The 23406-nt window shown below is 34.7% G+C and overlaps 2 protein-coding genes across 6 annotated transcripts in view; both read right to left on the reverse strand.

The window, feature by feature from the left end:
• Window positions 1-1293: 1293 nt before the first annotated feature.
• On the reverse strand, window positions 1294-7816 carry c21h18orf32 (chromosome 21 C18orf32 homolog). Its single transcript, XM_087300566.1, has 3 exons — window positions 7730-7816; window positions 6145-6320; window positions 1294-2371 (listed from the first exon to the last, which is right to left on the reverse strand). The coding sequence occupies exons 2-3, from the start codon at window positions 6295-6297 to the stop codon at window positions 2297-2299; spliced, it is 228 nt and encodes a 75-aa protein (XP_087156692.1). The 5' UTR covers window positions 6298-6320; window positions 7730-7816; the 3' UTR covers window positions 1294-2296.
• A 2594-nt stretch (window positions 7817-10410) lies between these two features.
• scarb2b (scavenger receptor class B, member 2b) overlaps window positions 10411-23406 on the reverse strand; it is a 62934-nt gene continuing 49938 nt past the window's right edge. Inside the window, exons 9-13 of one of the 5 annotated variants that reach the window (XM_087300519.1) lie at window positions 22968-23041; window positions 22656-22707; window positions 21238-21390; window positions 13277-15060; window positions 10411-11546 (exon numbers count right to left, since the gene is read on the reverse strand). In XM_087300519.1, coding sequence (XP_087156645.1) covers window positions 14953-15060; window positions 21238-21390; window positions 22656-22707; window positions 22968-23041 — 387 coding nt within the window. In that variant the 3' untranslated portion in view covers window positions 10411-11546; window positions 13277-14952. Of the gene's footprint in view, window positions 11547-12406; window positions 15061-17750; window positions 17799-21237; window positions 21391-22655; window positions 22708-22967; window positions 23376-23406 lie in introns of those variants that run through there. The other 4 variants (XM_087300520.1, XM_087300518.1, XM_087300517.1 and 1 more) reach the window with 4 other exon arrangements.

A 23406-nucleotide genomic window follows, 5' to 3' on the forward strand; every position in this document is an offset into this window, starting at 1 on the left:
TTTTTAATAGAAATCATTATTTTAAAGATTATGTCTTGACGTGGTTTCCTTTCTCTCCATCGCGGCTCAAGTGCGCGCTGCGTGATGAAAAGACAACAACAACGCGCGCATATGTAGACTTTTGTAAACAGTTTTGTTGTTTAAATATGATATTGCATTAATGTGCATACATGCTTTATAAGCTGTAAAATAAAAGGTAAAGCCTATTTGTTGCGTTTCTGACGCAGATCCAGGTCAACATCAGCGCTGGTTTGGCATCAACACGTCTGTATCAAACAGCAATATTCTTCTTCCATTTTGCTTCTTTGGCAAATGTGTCTGTAGGCACGGGTTATACGTTATCATCCCGCAAGTTAAATATGTCTTGCAGTTGAACAAGGGGCCGAAAACAAGCCGCACCTCACTGCCTTTATGTAGACAAGGAAAAAAGAAGAGAAGAAGCGCGCCCGGTCCTCTTATGAAACGACTGAATCAGCTGGGTATCGATTGTGTTGCTGTGTGTGTTGTTACAATTGTAATATTTAATACTATTGTGATATTCAAGATTTGTACATTCATACAGCTCTGGATAACTTAAACCATCAGAGCGGTGTTAATGCGTCCTGAAGTAAAGCGAAACGGCTATAAACTCCAGCAAGATAGACTGATTATATGCAGAGTCATATACCTTTATCTCTAAATAAAGTATAACTGTAGAAACTGTGTTCATCTTAACTGAAAGCTTCTGTGTGTTTGCTGGCCTCACGCATCACGCACCTGTCAGTCAGTCAGCACGTAACACCAAAGCATTAAACAATGGCGCACAGCACTATACAGTTACAGAAAAGTTTGCGCTGTTATAATCCACTTACCTTTTAATACGTTTTGATGTGATTATAATCCGCTATTAAAAACAGTTGGGTCAGTTGGTGTTCCTGTGTGGAGTTTGCATGTTCTCCCCGTGTTGGCGTGGGTTTTCTCCGGGTGCTCCGGTTTCCCCCACAGTTCAAACACATGCGCTATAGGGGAACTGATCAACTAAACTGGCCGTAGTGTACGAGTGTGTGTGATTAAGTGTGTATGGGTGTTTCCCAGTACTGGATTGCAGCCGGAAGGGCATCCGCTGTGTAAAACATATGCTGGAATAGTTGGCAGTTCATTCCGCTGTGGTGACCCCTGATTAATAAAGGGACTAAGCTGAAGGAGAATGACTGACTGAATGGAGTGTTTGTAGCAGACGTCTGTACAGTCTGTTAATGTTATAACCAAGATCGACCACTAAAAGCCCCGTCACAGAAAAGAAACAGACAGAAGTAAAATAATTCTACATTTATTCTATATTAAATCTCATAAGTTACACGCAGAACTGATGCTGCTGCTGATCTGAGGTCAAAATCAGGCAGAGAACACACAAACATCATGGAATGATGGACAGACAATCTCCCTTAGTCTTAATTAAATGCCAGCAGAATTAACTTAATCAAAGCATGTGTGTGTGAGAGAGACAGCGTTAGAGTGTGTGTATGAGAGAGTCTGTGTGTGAGAGAGTGAGTGTGTATATAAGTGTGTGTGTGTGAAACAGTGAGTGTGTGTATATAAGTGTGTGTGTGTGAAACAGTGAGTGTGTGTATATAAGTGTGTGTGTGTGTGTGTGTGAAAGAGTGAGTGTGTGTATATAAGTGTGTGTGTTTGTGTGTGTGTGTGTGTGAAAGAGTGAGTGTGTATGTGTGTGTGAAACAGTGAGTGTGTGTATGTAAGTGTGTGTGTGCGCGAAAGAGTGAGTGTGTGTATATAATTGCGTGTGAAAACGTGTGTCTCTCTGTTTGTCGGTGTGTGTGATTTAGAATATATGTGTGTGTGTGTGTGTGCCTGTCTGTAATTGTGTGTGCCTGTCGATGCATGTGTGTGTGATTGTGGGTGAGTGAGTGCGTGTGTCTGTTTGCATGTAAGAAAGTGTGTGTGTGTGTGTGTGTGAGAGAGAGTTAGTGTGTGAGAAAGTGTGAGTCTTTTTTGGATGAATGATTGTTGTGTGTGTGTGTGTGTGTGTGTATGAATGTATCACTGCATGACAGCTTCTTGTCTCTCCACGTAAAGGCTACCATTGATCTGTATATTGGGGTAGGTGTGTGTGTGTGTGTGTGTGTGTGTGTGTGTATGTATATGTGTAAGAAAGAGAGAGATTGTGTGTGTGTGTGTGTGTGTGTGTGTGTGTAGATGACTAAATCACTGCACTATAATAACTCCTGTCTCTCAATGTGAAGGCTGTCATTGATCTGTGTATTGGTGTGTGTGTGTGTGTGTGTGTGTTTTCTCATCATCAGTCTGCTTTTTTATCCGCCACCGTCTTTGGTCCGTTCGCTGTCGATCCGTTTGCTGCTCCATTACACTCAGCCTGTGGACAACCAAAAGACAAAGATGAACAGAAGAAACACACACACACGCACGCACGCACACACACACACGCACACACACGCACACACACACACACATTTTTTATACCCACTTCAGAAGTTGACTACTGCACTTGTCTGCATTTAGGCAAAATAGCAAGAGAAACTAAAGCAAATCGGCTCTAACAGTTACGGTTGTTGACACACTGACTCTGAAACTTTCGTCCCTCATCATTTTTTTAACCTGGTTTGATTTTCAACATTTTTGCACCTAATAAAAGCTCTACAGTTCCCAGTCATCATACAAGAGGAAAGCTAAATGCAGAATGTTGAGCTGCAGATGACTTCATGCCAACACTCGGGCTGTGCGATTCAGGGGAAACATCTACTTGCGATTCCTTTGACAGATACTGCGACTTGATTTGCGATTTAATTTTGTAGCCAAGCTTCAGCTCAATAGTCAGCATCGTAGCTTCTTACTGCTAAAGTGCAGTGAGCGTTAGTCAAAAAGATCTGAAAAGACTTTAACTTATTTCAACATTTATTCAAATTTGTTTTTAGATATTGAGAAATGAAACGCTGCGGTTACGTTCACACCGCGAGGCTCACTGCTCAAATCTGATTTGTTCTCAGATCTGATGTTTGTGCATGGCTGTTCACACTGCTCTGATAAATGTGGCCAATATCAGATCTGCCAGCCTGATCTCACGAGGAAACCGAAGTATTTTACGTTTTGCCAGTTTAGTGGCTAATTCATACGAATTCAGACGAGTTCAGTCGTACGAAATTGTACAATTTTTGGCGTGGCACCTAACCCCACCCCTAACCCCAACCGTCATTGGGGGATGAGCACATCATGCTAAATTGTACGAATTGGATTGAATTCAAACGAATTAGCCACTAAATCAAAAAGTTACGAATTGCCGTGAGATTGTGTTGGATCTGCAGTGTGAACAGATCATGGTCCTAAACTGGTTCTACACGAGGCTCTTTTGAATAGGCTTGCCTCACTAGGGATCTCTGGCACCCCTCTTTTATGGTTTAAGTCATGTCTCGCTGATCATACTCAGTTTGTTCTAGGGATGCTCATTTCGGTTAATTTTGCTAACCGACAACCGCCGCTCATTAATCGGTTATTAACGGTTAACTGGTCAGATTACTATTAATTTTATATTAAACAAATTGACGTGTCTATTTTGTGTCTGACACATTAAATATTGCATAAAATACTGATTTATTTTATATGCTAGCATATTAATAATAGAACAATACAACAGAGCATTTTCACGCACCTGCAGTGTTTAGCACAGAAGAGCAGAATAATCTAAATAAAATGAATAAATAAATAGGACTGCCCTAAATTATTTTCACTTAAATATTAATTTTTTATTACAAAACGAAAACACTGACTGATTATTTTTAATAACCAGCATAGGCTGTTTTTTCCAATCATATGTTTTTTTCTTCCGTCAAATAAAAATAGCAGACTTCCTCAAATCGCTCGCTCCACGGAAAATATGCATTTATTTAATGCCCCGCTGTTATTATTATAATAACAAAACCTTTTACATTATTAATAGAAATCATTATTTTAAAGAATATGTCCTGATGTGGTTTCCTTTCTCTTCATCGCGGTTCACGTGCGCGCTGCGTGATGAAAAGACAACAACACGCGCGCATATGTTGACTTTTTGTAAACAGTTTTGTTGTTTAAATATGATATTGCATTAATCTGCGTACATGCTTTATAAGCTGTAAAATAAAAGGTAAAGCCTGTTTGTTGCGTTTATGACGCAGATCCAGGTCAACATCAGCGCTGGTTTGGCATCAACACGTCTGTATCAAACAGCAATATTCTTCTTCCATTTTGCTTCTTTGGCAAATGTGTCTGTAGGCACGGGTTATATGTTATCGTCCCGCAAGTTAAATATGTCTTGCAGTTGAACAAGGGGCCGAAAACAAGCCGCACCTTACTGCCTTTATGTAGACAAGGAAAACAGAAGAGAAGAAGCGCGCCCGGTCCTCTTATGAAACGACTGAATCAGCCGGGTATCGATTGTGCAAAAGTGTTGCTGTCTGTGTTGTTACAATTGTAATATTTAATACTATTGTGATATTCAAGATTTGTACATTCATACAGCTCAGGATAACTTAAAACAGCGATTAGACCATCAGAGCGGTGTTAATGCGTCCTGAAGTAAAGCGAAACGGCTGTAAACTCCAGCAAGATAGAGTGATTATATACAGAGTCATACTTTATCTATAAATAAAGTAGCCTATAACTATAGAAACTGTGGTCATCTTAACTGAAAGCTTCTGCGTGTTTGCAGCACGTAACGCCAAAAAGTTAAACAATAGCGCACAGCACTATACGGTTAGAGAAAAGTTTGCACTGTTATAATCCACTTACCTTTTAATACGTTTTGATGCGATTATAATCCGCTATTAAAAGCAACAACAATAACTGAATGTTTTGAAAGGGTAATGTAGCCGTGGCGGGATGCATTTTGTTCCCCGCCATGGAAGAACGAATGTAGCTGTCTTTAAAAGTTCTCTGTAGTTGTCTTGACAACACAAACTGCTGCTCTGGGATGAGCCGCGTGCAAAAGATGCCCCTCTTAACGCAAAGGCGCATTCAGTCTGCCCCTTATGCAGCCAAACTAAAAATATATAAAATAATCATTTTAATCGTTTAACTGACAGCATTAATCGGTCACAAACGCACCCTTTCGGTTAACGGTTAATCGATTATTTTGAGCATCCCTAGTTTGTTCAAATGAAAGATTTTAAGTCAAGATCGCAGATTGTCACTGCTGGTGTCCCACAGGGTTCTGTACTGGGTCCACTTCTGTTTATCTGTGTTGTGTGTGTGTGTCCTCACAGTACTAGTCTTCTGCTGTGTTGTGTGTGTGTGTCCTCACAGTGCTGGTCTTCTGCTGTGTTGTGTGTGTGTGTGTGTCCTCACAGTGCTGGTCTTCTGCTGTGTTGTGTTGTGTGTTGTGTGTGTGTGTGTGTCCTCACAGTGCTGGTCTTCTGCTGTGTTGTGTGTGTGTGTGTGTCCTCACAGTGCTGGTCTTCTGCGGTGTTGTGTTGTGTGTGTGTGTGTCCTCACAGTACTAGTCTTCTGCTGTGTTGTGTGTGTTGTGTGTGTCCTCACAGTGCTGGTCTTCTGCTGTGTTGTGTGTGTGTGTGTGTCCTCACAGTGCTGGTCTTCTGCTGTGTTGTGTGTGTGTGTGTGTCCTCACAGTGCTGGTCTTCTGCGGTGTTGTGTTGTGTGTGTGTGTGTCCTCACAGTGCTGGTCTTCTGCTGTGTTGTGTTGTGTGTGTGTGTCCTCACAGTGCTGGTCTTCTGCTGTGTTGTGTGTGTTGTGTGTGTCCTCACAGTGCTGGTCTTCTGCTGTGTTGTGTTGTGTGTGTGTGTGTGTGTCCTCACAGTGCTGGTTTTCTGCTGTGTTGTGTGTGTGTGTGTGTGTGTCCTCACAGTGCTGGTCTTCTGCTGTGTTGTGTTGTGTGTGTGTGTGTGTGTCCTCACAGTGCTGGTCTTCTGCTGTGTTGTGTGTGTTGTGTGTGTCCTCACAGTGCTGGTCTTCTGCTGTGTTGTGTTGTGTGTGTGTGTGTGTGTGTCCTCACAGTGCTGGTCTTCTGCTGTGGTGTGTGTGTGTGTGTGTGTCCTCACAGTGCTGGTCTTCTGCTGTGTTGTGTGTGTGTGTGTTGTGTGTGTGTCCTCACAGTGCTGGTCTTCTGCTGTGTTGTGTGTGTGTGTGTGTGTCCTCACAGTGCTGGTCTTCTGCTGTGGTGTGTCCTGCAGTGGTGTTTTCCTCCAGAAGCGGCTGATGATTGGAGAGATGATGGGGTACAACACCGGCTCCAGAAAGCGCTTATAGACCCACAGCAGCACCGGGATCACAATGCACGGGATGCAGACCATCGCTGATACACACACTCACACACCTTTGACACGCACACACACTGATCTCAGGACAGCAGAACAGGCCAGCACAACACATCAAAAACATACAACACTAGTATAAGCAATATCTGCATCACAGAGAGAGCTGTTATAGAGTCATATACATCTGTCTGTCTGTCTGTCTGTCTATCTATCCAGCTGTCTGTCTGTCTGTCTGTCTATTTGTATATCTGTCTCTATCCAGCTGTCTTTCTGTCTGTCTATCTATCTATCTATCTATCTATCTATCTATCTATCTATCTATCTATCTATCTATCTATCTATCTATCTATCTATCTTTCTGTCTGTCTGCCTGTCTATTTGTATATCTGTCTCTATCCAGCTGTCTGTCTGTCTATCTATCTATCTATCTATCTATCTATCTATCTATCTATCTATCTATCTATCTATCTATATTTCTGTCTGTCTGTCTGCCTGCCTGCCTGCCTGCCTGTCTGTCTATCTGTCAATCTATCTATCTATTTTTCTGTCTGTCTGTCTGTCTGTCTGTCTGTCTGTCTGTCTATCTATCTATCTATCTATCTATCTATCCAGCTGTCTGTCTGTCTCTCTATCTATCTATTTGTATATCTGTCTGATATATCACACACATGTCTGTCCATAGATGTTCATTGTTATTTGATGTTAACTCATCAACTAATGTTTACAGGCTTGAACTTGGATGTTAATATTGCTATTATTAGTAAATGTTGAATTATGATTAGTAAATGCTGTACAAGTATCGTTCATAGTTGTTGTTAGTAAATGCATTACCTGATTAACCTTATTGTAAAGTGTGGCCGTTTTATTATAATATATTACTTATGAATGTAATTCAAGAATATTGCAGAAGTATGGATATACAGCATCATTAATAAATATAACGATGCTGAAAGTATTGCATATTCGTTTTTAATTATTTGCTACCATTTTACCGCTACTAAAACCGAGCAAAACTAATGTTTTATTCATTTATTCATACGGGAGGAATTTCGTCATGTCAAACAGAATCACACTTATTATAATCACTGTTATATATATCTGAAATTATACAGTTTAATACAGCTGTTGTGTGTTTGTTCGTGTTGACAGGAGTATTAAATCTGCTGAATCACCAACAAACGTGACGAACACATGTCATTTATACATCTCATTTGATATGAGACCGAATTGATACTCCTCATCATTGACTTACATTACACAGTCGAAAATATATTCATCTTTCATATTTACAGGCGTTTACATGATGAGCTTAGCGTTAGCTTGACAAGATCTGACAGTTTCCTGTTTATAGTCTCACCTCGGATCTAAAACACGCTCCTTTCTCACGTACGACTCAAATATAAGAGCAGAAAATGAATGTAAAGCGACTGTAAATCACAGTAAAGGTGTAAATGTGTGTAAAACTCACCTTGTTGTTGGAGTAATGTTGTGTAACGCGACAGACGCGGAGTTCGTGGGTTTGTGCTAGAAGAGATACAGCTGCGGCCGGAAGTTCACGAATAGTGTTTATATATGCCTATTTATTAAATTACTCAATGACTGTATTTTATTAACATTTACCCCAAGCACAATCCTAAACCCAACCATCACAGTAATTATAGTAATTATATCAAGTATTATTCATATAATAAATGACCTATTAAGGGTATTTTATTAAGCTTATCCTCACCATAGCCGTAAACCCAACCCTTACATTAATGTAAGAACGGTCATTATTGTTTTACAGCGTCACAAAACACACATAAATGATGCTTTATTGATGAGTATCTGTATATCCGCATATGTATATGAGTATTCGCGGCTGTATCCCTTCTAGACTTTACTGATTTTATTGTCTTCAGAGGCGTCTCTGCTCCCAGTGGCGCCACCGAGCGGCGCAGAGGAGCAACAACAACAACAACAACAACAACACACACACACACACACACACACACACACACACACACACACACACACACACACACACACTTAATAGTAATTTATCTGTAAATATAGCTTATTAGCTTCATGTTTACGTTTTTCATTGTGGATAAAGCTCATATGTGCACACTACTGATGATTTTTACTATTTTTTACTATTTATTTAAAATTCGTGAACAATAATAATTATTAATATGAATAACAAAGTCCCTTTAAAGTATTAAAAATGTATATATTTTATATTTCAGTATCCAATAGTCTTTAATGATACATAAGTAATGTAATTATTGAATAATAACTAAGCTCTTTAGAACTCTCTAGTCTTTGATACTTTAACTTGTATTCATTTATTTTAACCTAAACATTCTTTTTTTTATATGCATATTTTAATTAAATTTAACTTATTTAGCTGTGACTCTTTTAACTTAATTTAATTAAATTAAATTTTTATTTATTTAAATGCATATTAATTTAACTGTATAGTTTAACTTTTTAAATTTAATTTATTTTAAATAAGTTTCATTAAATTAAATTATTTAGATGAAACTATTTATTTTACTTAATTTATTTGTATTTATTTATTTATATGCATATACTTAAATTTTATTTTAATACAATTTTATTTATTTATTTTAATGAAACTATTTAATTTACTTTATTTTAATGAACATTCATTTGTTTATTTGAATGCAACCATTTATTTCCCTTTACTTATTTACATTTAATTAGCATACATTTACTAATTTATTTAAATGCATATTTAAGTTAACCATAAATTTTAATTACATTTATTTTAATGAAATTTCATTTAATTATTCAAAAGTAACTATTAATTTTTCTTCATTTTAAAACTTGCTTACCTATGTTAATGCATGTTAATTAAACTATATTTTAATTGACCTTTTTTAATTTACCAGCTATTTATTTTACTTATTTAAATTTTATTTGTATTTATTTAAACGCATATATTTTATATATTTTTTATTTTCGTTTAACTTTATTTTAATATTTAAAATTCATTTAGATGTAACTATTTATTTTACTTATTTTTTTAATTAATTAATTTAAATGCATATATTTAAATCTAATCATTTATTTTAATTTAACTTTTTTAACGAAATTTAACTTATTTATTTAAATGTAATTTTATTTTACTTAAATTATTTGAATTAAATTTATTTATTTATTTAAATGCATATTAATTTAACTAGATATTTTAATTAATTTTTATTTTATTAAAATTTAATTTATTTATTTAAATAAAATAATTTATTTTACTTCATTTACTTAAATTTAATTTGTATTTACTTAAATGCATATATTTAAATTTAATAATTTATTTTAATTTAACTTTATTTTAATGAAATTTAAATATTTTAAATGAAACACTTTTTACGTCATTTATTTTAATTTAATTTGTATTTATTTATTTAAATGCATATATAATAATTTAACTTTATTTGAATTAAATTAAATTTATTTAATTAAATGCAACTATTTATTTTACCTCATTTAAATTGAATTAGCATTTATTTAAATGCATATATTTAAATCGAATCATTTATTTTATTTTAACTTTATTTCAATGACAATTATCTTATTTATTTAAACTATTTATTTTACTTTATTTATTTTTTGTTTACTTATTTAGATGAAAATGTTTATTTTACTTCATTTACTTACATTTAATATGTATTTATTTAAATGCATATTAATTTAACTATATATTTTAATTAAGCTTTTATTTTAATGAAATTTATTTGTTTAAATGCAACTATTTATTTTACTTCATTTATTTTAATTTAACTTGTATTTATTTAAATGCATATATTTTAATTTAACTTTGTTTTAATGGAAATTTATTTATTTATTTAAATGCAACTATTTATTTTACTTAAATTGTTTTAATCTATTTTGTATTTATTTAAATGCATATTAATTTAACTATATATCTTAATTTAACTTTATTTTAATAAAATGTAATTTATTTATTTAAATGAAACTATTTATTTTACTTCATTTATTTTAATATAATTAGCATTTATTTACATTTAACATTTATTTATTAATGTTTTTATTTAAACTTAGGTATTTATTTTAACTGAACTATTTATTTGTTCTTTATTAATCATTATTATTACATTATAAAAAAAAAACACAGAAAAAATGTCTTTGACAAAGTCTTTTTATTGTATTTTCTTATAAATCCACAGGGGAAAAATGCATTATTTATATACAAAACTGTACAATTATTTGTGCAGTCTGAATATAGAAATCTGACAGCAGATGCAGCTGATATAAACCGAAGGCCACTGAGTTTACCATCATACACTGATAATAACGAAGGCAAGATTGAAAAGTGCGTCGATTCGGCACATTAAAGACGCGTAACACACATTCATTATATTCAGTCTCAGCTCTCATCAACACTTCAACTCAAAAATGAGCAATATTTGCACATAAATCACTCATCAAGTGCAATAACTCGATGTTTGGCACGTCAGATATCATGAAAACATACAGAAATCACATCCAATGGCTCAGAGATCCACACCAGTGAGCATCTGGAGAAACAGTGCGTTAAACGTGAAGATTCACTATTAATACGGTGTGTTTTAGTGCAATATTATAATACATTCACTGCTGGCCAGGAGATTTACAGCAGTGTTTATTATGTTTTTATTTAGAATTAAATTTAATAAGATGATTAACCCTGCATTTATTTGATTTAAAGCATACAGCAAATACTGTAAAAATCTGAAATGTTTTTACTATCTACTATAACTGGTTTGTGTCTGAATATATTTTAAATATGAATTTATTTTTGTGACTTAAAACTGAATTTTTAGCATCATTACTAGTCACATGATCATTCGGACGTCACTATAATATGATCAAAACAAATATTTTATTGTTCTTATGTTGAAAACAGTGGACTATAATCATAAATAATTATATTCTTCAGCTTTTTTGGGGTGAATAGAAAGTTTAAAAACAGCATTTATCTGAAATATTAATCTTTTTTGACATTATTAATGTCTTATTCATCAATTTAATCAAATTAAAGCATCCTTGATAAAAACAAATATTAATTAAAAATAAATGTATAAAATGATTCTTACTGTGCACTTTTAAACGTTGTACACTGTTAAAAGCTTTTTATTTCAGAAAATGTTCATTAAATATAATCATTAAATTATCCAGAAAAAAATTATATATATATCACAATCAGCAGTGATCCAGCCTTTATAGATCACTAGAAACACTCACTATTACCGGAACTACAGTTCTGCCACTGAACTGCACTACATTTCCCATCAGGCACCTCACTCACACACCAGTTCCCGATCATCCATTAGATTAGTCCTGAACAGCTTCAGCTGTGTGTGTTTGCAATCAAGAGAAATCTGGGCCAAGTGTGTGATTGAGGTGCCTGATGGGAAATGTAGTGCAGTTCAGATCTACAAAGGCAAGATCACTGGTGATCGGGATGATATATGTTTAAAAATGTTAATTATAATTACATTTATATATTTATTATAATTGTATACTATTATTATTATTATATATTCATTCATTTTCTTTCAGCTTAGTCCCTTTATTAATCAGGGGTTGCCACAGTGGAATGATACACTAACTATTCCAGCATATGTTATACGTAGTGAATACCCTTCCATCTGCAATCCATCACTGGGAAACATCCATACACTCTTGCACTCACACACATTCAGCAATTTAGCTTATTCAATTCCCCTATAGCGCATGGGAAACCAGAGCACCCGGAGGAAACCCACGCCAACACAGGGAGAACATGCAAACTCCACACAGAAATGCCAACTAACCCAGTCGGGACTCAAACCAGCGACCTTCTTGCTGTGAGGCTACCCACTGCGCCACCGTGACGACCATGTTTAAAAATGTTTATTTTAATTATATAATAACTATTATTATTATATCATATTAATAATGTTATGATTAATATTATCAATAGTTGTAAATAGTAGTTATATATATTAACAATAGTAATTATTATATAACTATAATAAATAAATATAATTAAATAATTATAATAAACATTTTTAAAGAGCAAATCAGCATATTATAATGATTTCTGAAAGATCATAAGCCTAGAGTAAAGATAATAAAAATCACTAAAATAAATTACATTTTTAAATATAGGCTAATATAAACCAGTTATATTAAATAGTAAAAATATTTTAGATTTTTCCTGCTTTCACTGTACTTTGGATCAAATCAATGTAGGTTGGGTGAGCAAAAAACAAAGACATTAGAAATGTGATTGTAAAGCTGATGTCCAGCAGTGTTCTGAGTTACGATGCGAGGTTATTGTGTTATGATTTTAGCATCTAGTTTAAGGAAAGCCGATACGAACACATGAAACGTAACATATCAAAACATAAAGGGTGATCCTTCCTGCTCGACAATCAACAAACAGACTGAACACTCCAATACTTCTGTTAAAAGAGTTCAGTAACACTAAAATAATACTCGAAATTCAGTCAGCGTTTAGTGTTGGAGGAGCACGGTCCACATTTACACCAGTACATGAAGACGGCAGAGTATCATCACCTACACAAATCCACAAACACTAACTCAATACAGCTTAATGTTAGTATCTCACACTCATAAAATCACAAAGGCACAGTGAACTGACGGCACCTGCTGATTCAAATAGACCAGTTTCTCTTAAAGGCACAGCGCGCTCACACACTAATCTCTGTGTTGTTTTTAGAGAAGGAGAAGATCCTCCTGTGTGAACTGAAGGTTTGGTAACACTAATATGAACAGAAGCTTGTGTTTGGCCTTTAAACGTTATGAACTCAGTGTGTGTGAATATTAAAGCTGCTGTTAGTGATTTCAGGAGCTTCATAGACTTGAAACGCTTCAACCCCTGCTCAGCAAAAGACTCCGCCTACTTAAAAATATTTTCTGACAAACCCCGCCCACTCATATAAACATACAGTGACAAGCACAGCCTAATTTGCATATTGTGACAAACCCCACCTTTAAAAACACATTTCCTAACAAACCCAGCCCAATCAAACACACATAAATATCACCAGACAATTTGGATATTGGGACAAACCCCACCCACTTAAACACATTTTTTTGGCAAACCCCCCCGCAAACTTTAAAAACATTTCATAACAAACCCCGCCCAAGCAAACATAAGCCCAGCCCACTAAATATACATAAGCCCCCCCATACTCACATCACACATACTGTGACCAACCCAGCCTCATAAACACATTTTCTGGAAAACCCCGCCCACTTAAAAAATATCTGACAAACCCCGCCCATTTACAGAACATATTTTCTAGCAAACCCCACCCACTCAAACAAATTCTGACAAACCCTGCCCACTCAAACACTAATTCTCTTTTAAACTCCGCCCACTTAAACTTGCATTCTCCTTTAAACCCCACCCACTTAAACATGCACTCTTTTTTAAACCCCGCCCATTTAAGCATTTGCTGGCATTTCCCACGAACTTAAAAAACACATTTCCTGGCTAACCACGCCCACCCCACCCACTTAAACATGCATTCTCTTTTAAACCCCGCCCATTCAAACGCATTTTCTTTCAAGCCCCACCCACTTACAGATTATCTGACGTTTGTGGCTTAACAAGGTGGGTGTGTTTGTTTTAGTGGGCGGGGTTTAATCAGATGTTTGTTTTAGAGGCGGAGTTTTACACTGAAGATGTTTGCTTTTGTGGGCGGGGTGTAACAGGTGGTGTTTGTTTTGGTGGGCAGCGTTTAACACTGAGAATGTCTTTGCTTTAGTGGGCGGGGTTTAACACTGAGGGTGTTTTTAGTGGGTGGGGTTTAACACTGAGAATATCTATGTTTTAGTAGGCGGGGTTTAACACAGAGGATGTGTTTTAGTGGGTGTGGTTTAACACTAAGAATGTCTATTTTATGAGGCAGGGTTTAACACTGTGGGTGGGGTTTAATACAGATTATGTTCGTTTCAGAGGCGGAGTTTAGCACAGAGGGTGTTTATTTTTGTGGGCGGGGTGTAACAGATGGAGTTTGTATAAGTGGACAGGGTTTAAACTGTGGGTGTGTTTGTTTTAGTAGGCGGGGTTTAACACTGCGCGTGTTTGTTTTAGTTTAGTGGGTAGGGTTTAATGCTGTGGGTGTGTATTAGAGGGCGGGGTTTAACATTGTGGGTGTGTATTAGTGGGCGGGGTTTAACAGAGTCACCTGACCTTTATTATCTGCCTGTTCCTCTCAGTAAAGCGGCTCTGACATCTACATCATATAAAGCGCTACAGAAAAACCGACTGGACAGTGTGTTTGTAACCGTAGTGATGGACACTGAGGGCTGATTGTGTCATTTAGGACAGGCTCTAGTGTTATTTCTAATATCTATTTTAACGTAAAATCTATTAAATCAGCTTTTATGCGGCTGAAAGTGTTTAAATATGTAACTGTAGAGATGACCTGAAGTGTGTGTGTGTGAGCAGAAACAGATAACTTCAGTCCTGAGGAAGAGTCAGTGACACCTTCATGACCACACACACACACACACACACACACACACACACACACACACACACACACACACACACACACACACACACACACACACACACACACACACACACAGTGCTCAAACTACTGACAGTGCTTGATAGACAGCATCTGACACACACACGCGCGCACACACACATTCAGCAGTGGTTTAAGATTTGTCCACGGGCGTCATGCCGATGTAAGTGCCGTTTTTCTCGTCTTGATCGTCCACTTTGGCACTCACAGGAGCATATGATGTGTCTTTCTTTGCAGAAGGCTAAAAAGAAGAAAGAACAGGATTTAGCATGTAAACTCAGTGTGTGTTTGTGTGTTTTATCAGTCTAAAACATGCTTTATGCAGAAGTGCAGTCATTTGAGACACATTATAAGTTCACAGTTGTCTATTCATACACTCAAGAAAAGTGTTTAGAGCTTAAATCAGCAGCACACGTCACTTGATTAAGCAGATGAAGTCAAACTACACTGTAAAATATCTCAGAAAGTGAGCAGTTTTTTATATTCTTCCAGGAGCTGTTAACCTTGAAATGCTGCATAAAGTGTCTTCTCTGCACATGTGTAATAGTCTGCAGTGCTAAAGTGTGTGTGTTGGTGTTGTATATTAGGCTACAGACATCTTGTAATAAACTGCTGCACATTCTCGGTTATTTTACACACTTATTTCTCTAGATTTCATTTATTATGTAATTTTAAAACACTAAAATGCCACTAATAGTCACTTTGTTAAACTGCAGAGTTGAATTTTCATCATCAGAAGTGGACAGAGCAGAGATCAACATCCCATAATGCAATTGACTACCGCAAATAAACACTAAACACTTGAGAATCCCTAAATAATTCTTCACTAAATAGATTTTTTTTTTCAGTGCAGTTTCACATTTCTTTTGAGTTTTTGATGTTTTAATTGGAAACAAATGCACTGTAATGCATTATTACATTATGTTTGTTTATTTTAAATATTAAATGAAATTTTAATTCTGTACAACTAACAATATGTCTTACATTAGGTTTATTGGTTTGTTTTAATTCAAAATGTGTGATATAAATTCATCATTTTTTATTTGTAATTCAAAAAGTATAAATAATATAATTTTATAAAGTGGCTTTTTGCCATATTTTGATATTATTCATTCATTCATTCATTTTCTTTTCGGCTTAGTCCTTTTATTAATCCGGCGTCACCACAGCGGAATGAACCGCCAACTTATCTAGCATGTTTTACGCAGAGGATGCCCTTCCAGCCGCAACCCATCTGTGGGAAAATGTTGATATTATGTGTTTTCATACTTATATAATGTGATGTGATGTATATAATATAATGTGTTTTTTAAATTCTAATATTGTGTTGTTCACATTCGCTGTATTCTTACTTATTTACATTTAGAGTTTTATGCAAAACCTTGGGCACCTCTGATAATTTTCATAATTGCAAGCCATAACCTGCTGGACTTTCAAATCAGCTTATTCCTTTGGATATATTTTACACCCTAGGGAAAAAGCAACATTTCAGTTCTGACAACATTTATTAAATCAACAGATGCAATGCCGTTTAAGTCTTAACTAAAACAGACACATGCAAAAATTTGGGCACCCCAACAGAATAATGCCATCAGTGTTTTGTAGAGCCACCTTTTGCTGAAATACCAGCATGTAGACGCTTCTTATAGTCAAGGAGAAGTGCCTGAGTTCTTGCTGAAGGCGTTTTGGGCCATTTCTCCTTGTAGAATTTCTCCAGTTCAGTAAGGTTTGGAGGATGCCGAGCAAATCAATTCATAGATGTTTAAGTCTGGGGACTAGGATGTCCATTCTAGAAGATTGTATTGTGTCTGAGCATGAATTCCTTGGTAGTTCTGGAACTGTGCTTTGAGTCATCGTCCTGCTGAATCATCAAACCCTGCCGCAACTTCAGCCTCTTGATTGATTCCTGAACATTGTACTTTAGGATCTGCTGATACTGGGTGGAATCCATGTGACCATTAACTCTGACAAGGTTTCCAGTAGCTGTGCTTGCCACACATCCCCACAGCATGATGCATCCTCCACCATATAATACAGTAAGGATCAAGTTCTCCTGGAATGCTGTGTTCTTTATCCACCATGCAAAGCCCCTGTGGTTGTGGCATCTGTCCACAGTATATTTTTCTAAAATGATTCAGGCTTGTTCAGATGAGCCTTCGCAGAAAAGGCTTCTCCGCCTTCCACTGAGCTGTTCTGTGTGAAGAGTGTGCTGGACTGTGGAATGATCTACAATCACATTATCAGCAGCAAGATGTTCCTGGAGCTCTGTGGAGGGGGTCTGTGGTCTGTCTGGGACCACTCTAACCATTCTTCTCCTTTGCCTTTCAGGTGTTTTTCTTGGCCTAGCACACATTTTCTTCTCAAGAACTGTTCCTGTGGACTTCCATTCTCTTACTATATTTCTGACTGTGGAGATGGGGACTTTAAACCTTTGTGATAGCTCTTTGCATCCTTCTTCTGTTTTATGTTGATGAATTATCCTAATTTTTAGGTCATTAGGAGGTTCTTTTGAGGTTCCCATGTTGCTACTTTCAGGTTCCCAATGATTAGAAGCACAACTAGCAATCAGCTATGTTAAATATCCCTTTTCATGATTAGTTGCACCTGTGTTAGGATTGTTAAGCTTCGCTGACTCGGATCAATTTTGTGTTGTAATCAATCAGCATTAAATAACTACAGGTTTTGAAAGCCACACAAAAGAGAGGGGGCCCAAACTTTTGCACAGCCTATTTTTCAGTTTCAATTAAATTTCACACATGTTAGTTGAGCTACACTATGTTTTTCTGCTTGAAAAACATGTATGTTTGTAATGTAATGTATATTTGTTATGTTTTTTTGAGTGCATAAACTGTTTACGTGGAATGCAGTTATGAACATGCACCGCTGGAGTGAGGTGTGTGTAAACAGGTTAATGTGTGTGTGTGGACTTACAGCAGTGCAGTGGAAAGCCTCAGCAAAATCAAATCGCTTCACTTCAGTCTAAATAAAGCAGAGCAGCAGAAAAGCATGAGTTGCGCAGGTTAGACATGTTAATGAGCAGTGATTGACAGCAGTGTTGACCAATGAGAGCAGCGTGAGCAGGTTAGTCGCATCACGGCCAATTAGTGAACCAGATTTATAATTAGCAACACTATCACTAACAAAACAGGCACACTGAAGGATGCAGCATGCTTTTAAATAGATTAATACATTAAATAATGTTTGTAATTGTGACCCTGGAGCACAAAACCAGTCTTAGGTATGATCTATAATTATAGAAAAAACCTATACTAAAATTATCAGATTATTAAGTAAAGATCTTGTTTAATGAAGATATTTTGTACATTTCATGTTTACATATGTCAAAACATATGTTTTAAATTATTAATATGCATAATAATTGCTTAGAACGTAATCTGATTATTTTCAAAGGAGATTTTCCCCATCCTTTAGATTTTTTGAAAACCTTCAGATTCTAGGTTTTCATTTAGTTGTATTTTATTCAAATATTGTCCTAATAAACCATACATCAATGCAAAGATTTTTTATTCAGATTTTAGGAGATGTCATAAGCTCAATTTTCTAACATGACTGGTTTTGTGGTCCAAGGTCACAATTTACATGCAGTTTATCCACAATTTTAAAACATAATCTTAAAAAAACAAACATGCTTGCCAAATTGAAAAAAATATTTATGCATTATCAAACACTGAAAATAATTAAACAGGCAAACAGCACTTTTATTTCTTCTAGTAAGACTTCTAGTACCTCTATAATGTAATTCTTCTATTTAGATTACAGACTACAAATGCAATTTTTTCCTCTCGTTTTCCTTCCAAGACCCCTTTTTTGTCATTTTTTCGCTCCAAAGGTTCCAAAACATTCCAAAAGAGAACGTTCCAAAGGTTCCAACAGAGAATATTGCAAAAGACAACATTCAAAAAGAGAATGTTCCAAAGGTTCCAAAAGAGAATGTTCCAATAGAGAACATTTCAATATGGAACATTCCAAAAGAATTTGTTTTAAAAGAAAACATTTCAAGAATACCTTTCAAAAGAGAATGTCCCAAAAGTTTTAAAGGAGAATGTTGCAAATTTTCCAAAAGAAAATGTTCCAAAAGATCATTGCAAAAGACAACAGTCAAAAAGATAAAATTCCAAAAGAGAATGTTCAAAAGGGAATGGGAATGTTCCAAAAAACTAAATTTCAAAATAGCATTCCAAAAGAAAGTTATTTAGATTTATTTAGAATGTTAAAAGAATGTTATTTAGAATGTTCCAAAAGAGAACATTCCAAAAGGGAATGAGAATGTTGTGAAAGACAAAATTCCAAACTAACATTCCAAAAGAGAATTTTCCAAAAAAAGAACATAGCAAGAGAGAACATTCCAAAATATATTTATGTAACTTAAAGTGAACATAAGAAAAACATTTTAAGAACATCAGTTCAATTTCTAACACTGATTTTCTCAAATATGTTTTTTTCTCGACAGCAGTGAGCGTGTGAATAAGAATATAGACTTATAAAGGTTATTGTGGAAGAATAGCGATTTGTTTCCCATCAAACCCACAGTACAGGCACATAAACATCCACTAAATGAGTTTGTGTGAACTGTGCTGACAGTAAATGTCAGATTTATGTGGGAAACTGAAGCGTAAGCTGGATTAGAATGGATAATATTTTTCCCAGACTTCATCACCCCGGGTTCCCACTTTAAGGCAAATATGAAACTCCCAGACTGAAAAGAAACATGAAATGAACAGAAACAGTTGTGCTTCTATATTAATAATTCTAAAATAATGTTAAAACAACAACACACTATTAAAATGCTTTTAGCTTGAATATCATTCTGCATGTCTTTAATAGCCACTATGACAACAACAATGCATAATTCACCTCAGATTCAGAAAATGAGCTTTTTTGCATTTTTGACTGTACATGTAAGTATTATTACCATTTGTGTGGCTTTTAAGTACTTCCCATTTACTGTAGCTTTTCTATTGTCTAATTTTTAACACTCCAAATGACTACTTCAAAGCTCTTAATTGATATGATCCTATTAAAATGATATTATAATTCATATTAGCTTAAAGCTCATAAAACTTATATTAACATAAATGTATTATAAAATTTACATTTTATATATATATATATATATATATATATATATATATATATATATATATATATATATATATTATTATTATAAAGAGGTGATTTTTCCAGAAGTTCCATGGATGAATCCCATGATATTCTAGGAATTCCATGATATTCTAAACATTCCATGAAAATCCAGGAATTCCAGAATATTCTAAATAATGTGTGATATTGCAGAAATGTCATGATGTTCTAAAAAGTTTGATAATTAAAAAAAAAATCCATGCTATTTCAGAAATTATATATTCCAGGATTTCTATAAAATTCCAGCAATTCCATAATATTCCAAAATTCCTTGACACTTCAGGAATTCCATGACATTCCAGAACTTCTATGAAATTCCAGAAATTCCATAAAATTCCGGGTATTCAATGAAACTCTATTCTAAAGATATTCTAAAGATTCCACGAAACTCCAGGAATTTCATAATATTTTAAAGAAACCATGATATTTGAGAAATGTCATGATATTCCTGGAATTCCATAAACATTTTAGAAATTCTATGATATTTCAGGAATTCCATGTTCTACAAATTCCATGATATTCAAAAAACTCCATGATATTCAAGACATTCCATGATATTTCAGGAATTCCATAAAATTCCAGGAAATCTATGATATTCTACAAATTCCATGATATTCCAGAAATTCCACGAAACTCCAGGAATTCCACAATATTCTAAAGAATCCTTGATATTCTAGAAATTCCATGATATTCCTGGAAGTCCACAAAAATCCAGAAATTCTATATTTTAGCAATTTCATGATGTTTTAAGATCCCATGATTTAAAAAAAACTCCTGATATTCAAGACATTTCACGGTATTCCAGAAGTTCTGTATTTTAGGAATTCCATGATATTTCAGAATTTCCACGATATTCTACAAATTCCACCATATTCCAAAAATTCTATATTTCAGGAATTTCATGATGTTCCAGGCATTCTAAGATAATCCACAAATTTCATAAAATTCCAGATAATCCATGAAATTCCAGAAATTCTATGACATCCCAGAAATTCAATGACATTCCAGGAATGTTACAATTCTATGATATTTCAGGAATCATATGATGTTCTACATATTCCACGATATTCAAAAAATTCCATGATATTACATAATATTCCAGGAATTCCATAAAATTCCAGAAAATCTATTTTAGAGAAACTGTCTATTTGAGAAATTTCATGATATTTGAGAAATTCCATGATATTCCAAAATGCCTTGATATTCTAGAAATTCTATGACATTCCAGGAATTGCATGACTTGTGAGAACGCAGTTACCTTGTTCTGGTAGTAGCGGACGGCGAGGATGACGGCTACGATGAGCAGAATGATTCCCAGAGCCACGAGAATCAGCGGAAAATGAGAAACCAGAGTCACGACCAGCAGCAGCTTCTGGATTCTCTCTGCTGAAGCGTTATCGATCACCACAGACTGCACACACACACACACACACACACACACACTCAGATTGATGTTTACAGAGTTCCCACAAGAGTATTTGTTTTCACTTTTGATATTTGGACTAGAAACAAGACAACATTTTTTTTGCAGTGTGTAGTTGCATATACACAAGTTGGTGATCGTTGTTCATTGATTTTAGAAATGCTTCCCTGGTTAGATTTTAGTCAAATCAATATAGAGACGATCAAATCGATTTATTTTTTGGATGTGTTCGATGTCAAGGTGCCCACTAAAACTAATTAAACTACATAATTATGAACAAATGTTATTCCAGTAATGCTCATAATAGAAAATGTCTTTACAATGATGCTTTTTTTGTGTGTAACACTTGAGTTTGTCACAAAACTCGCTATTTACTACTGACTTATTACCTGCCTAGATATGAACTGTTTATTAGCCTTTATGAAGTATGATCTTATTTTATTTTGCTAATCCCAATACCTAAACCTTAATAACTAATAATGAACAGCTAATTAATAATTTATTGAGCTTAACGTCAAAGTTTATGGTTTGCTATTAACATAAATTAATTAAATAGATTAAAATAAAGTGTGACCGTGTTTTTTAAATTAGTTTTTGGTAACACTTCAGTTTAGGTCAGAATTCATGATATTAACAAACCATTAACTGACAGTACTAGCTTAAATAAACTATTAATTACTTGTTTATTAATAGTTATTAAGAGAGTAGCTGGGTTTAGGCATTGGGATTTTTAATGCAAAATAAGATCATATTTTATAACTACTAATTAACACAATGTATTAATTATAGGCAGGTATTATTGCTATTAATAATTACACAATTGGTTTAATTTTCAACCAGCTAAAGTGGCTTGTGGGAGTGTCTGTTTAACCTGCCACAGCTAAAATCTACCAACATTTGACGGGTCGACGGGTGTTAATGTCAAGCCCAGTATATAACCTGAACATTATTGTGACCTAAAAATTGTTTAGGTCATAATTAATAGCAGCAGTTGTGACCTAAACAATTTTTAGGTAATAAAAAAAATAAATAAATAAAAATAAATATATATATATATATAAATATCTATTTTTTAATCTAATGCTTTTTAAATGTTACGTGTTAGGAGAGCATTCAAAGTAACATTTGCATATTATTAGCATAATTATAATGTCAAAATAATGCATTCATAACTTTTTAATATTAATATATATTAACATATTAATTAAATATTTGAATATTAATATATTTTGGGTTTTGCTTCTGTTTCTCACCTCGTTCAGAAAGATTATAGGGAAGATGGTGCTTTCCAGATTCCTGGTCATACTGAGGAAACAAAACACAAAGAGCTATAAATTATACAACACACACAAACACACACACAAACACACACACACAAACACACACACACACACACACACACACACACACACACACACACACACACACACAAACACACACACAAACACACACACACAAACACACACACACACACACACACACACACACACACACACACACACACACACACACACACACACACAGCTGTTTATGATTAAATCAAGATTAAATATATCATCACATACGGAAATCCCGTTACTCTCTCAAGATGAATGTTGATCTGAGCTCTTTTCATGGCACGAACAGGCACTCCCATAGTCTGAGAAACACACATAAAACATCAACACTGACCACAGGAAATACAGGAAATAAATGACTGATTTAAGAAGATACAGACGAGAAACGTCAAACGATAGTTTGTAGTACAAATATCTACAAGATCTTAAATAAAGAAGCATTTTCTAGACAAGTGAAATAATTTCCAGAAATAATGAGTCTGAGTTTGTTCTTAATGTAAGAAAAATATTCTTGTTTTTACGCTTTGTAATAAGATGATCTTACTCATGCTATTGGCAGATTATTTTTGCTTGTTTTTAAGGAAAACCTTTTAGAAGAGATGATTTAGTTAAAAAAAAATAGAAAATAAATACAAACTGTATAGGTACACCTATCAAAAACACTGTA

This window comes from Danio rerio, chromosome 21 (genome assembly GCF_052040795.2).
Source record: "Danio rerio strain M-AB ecotype USA chromosome 21, GRCz13ab, whole genome shotgun sequence".
Taxonomy (NCBI): Eukaryota; Metazoa; Chordata; class Actinopteri; order Cypriniformes; family Danionidae; genus Danio; species Danio rerio.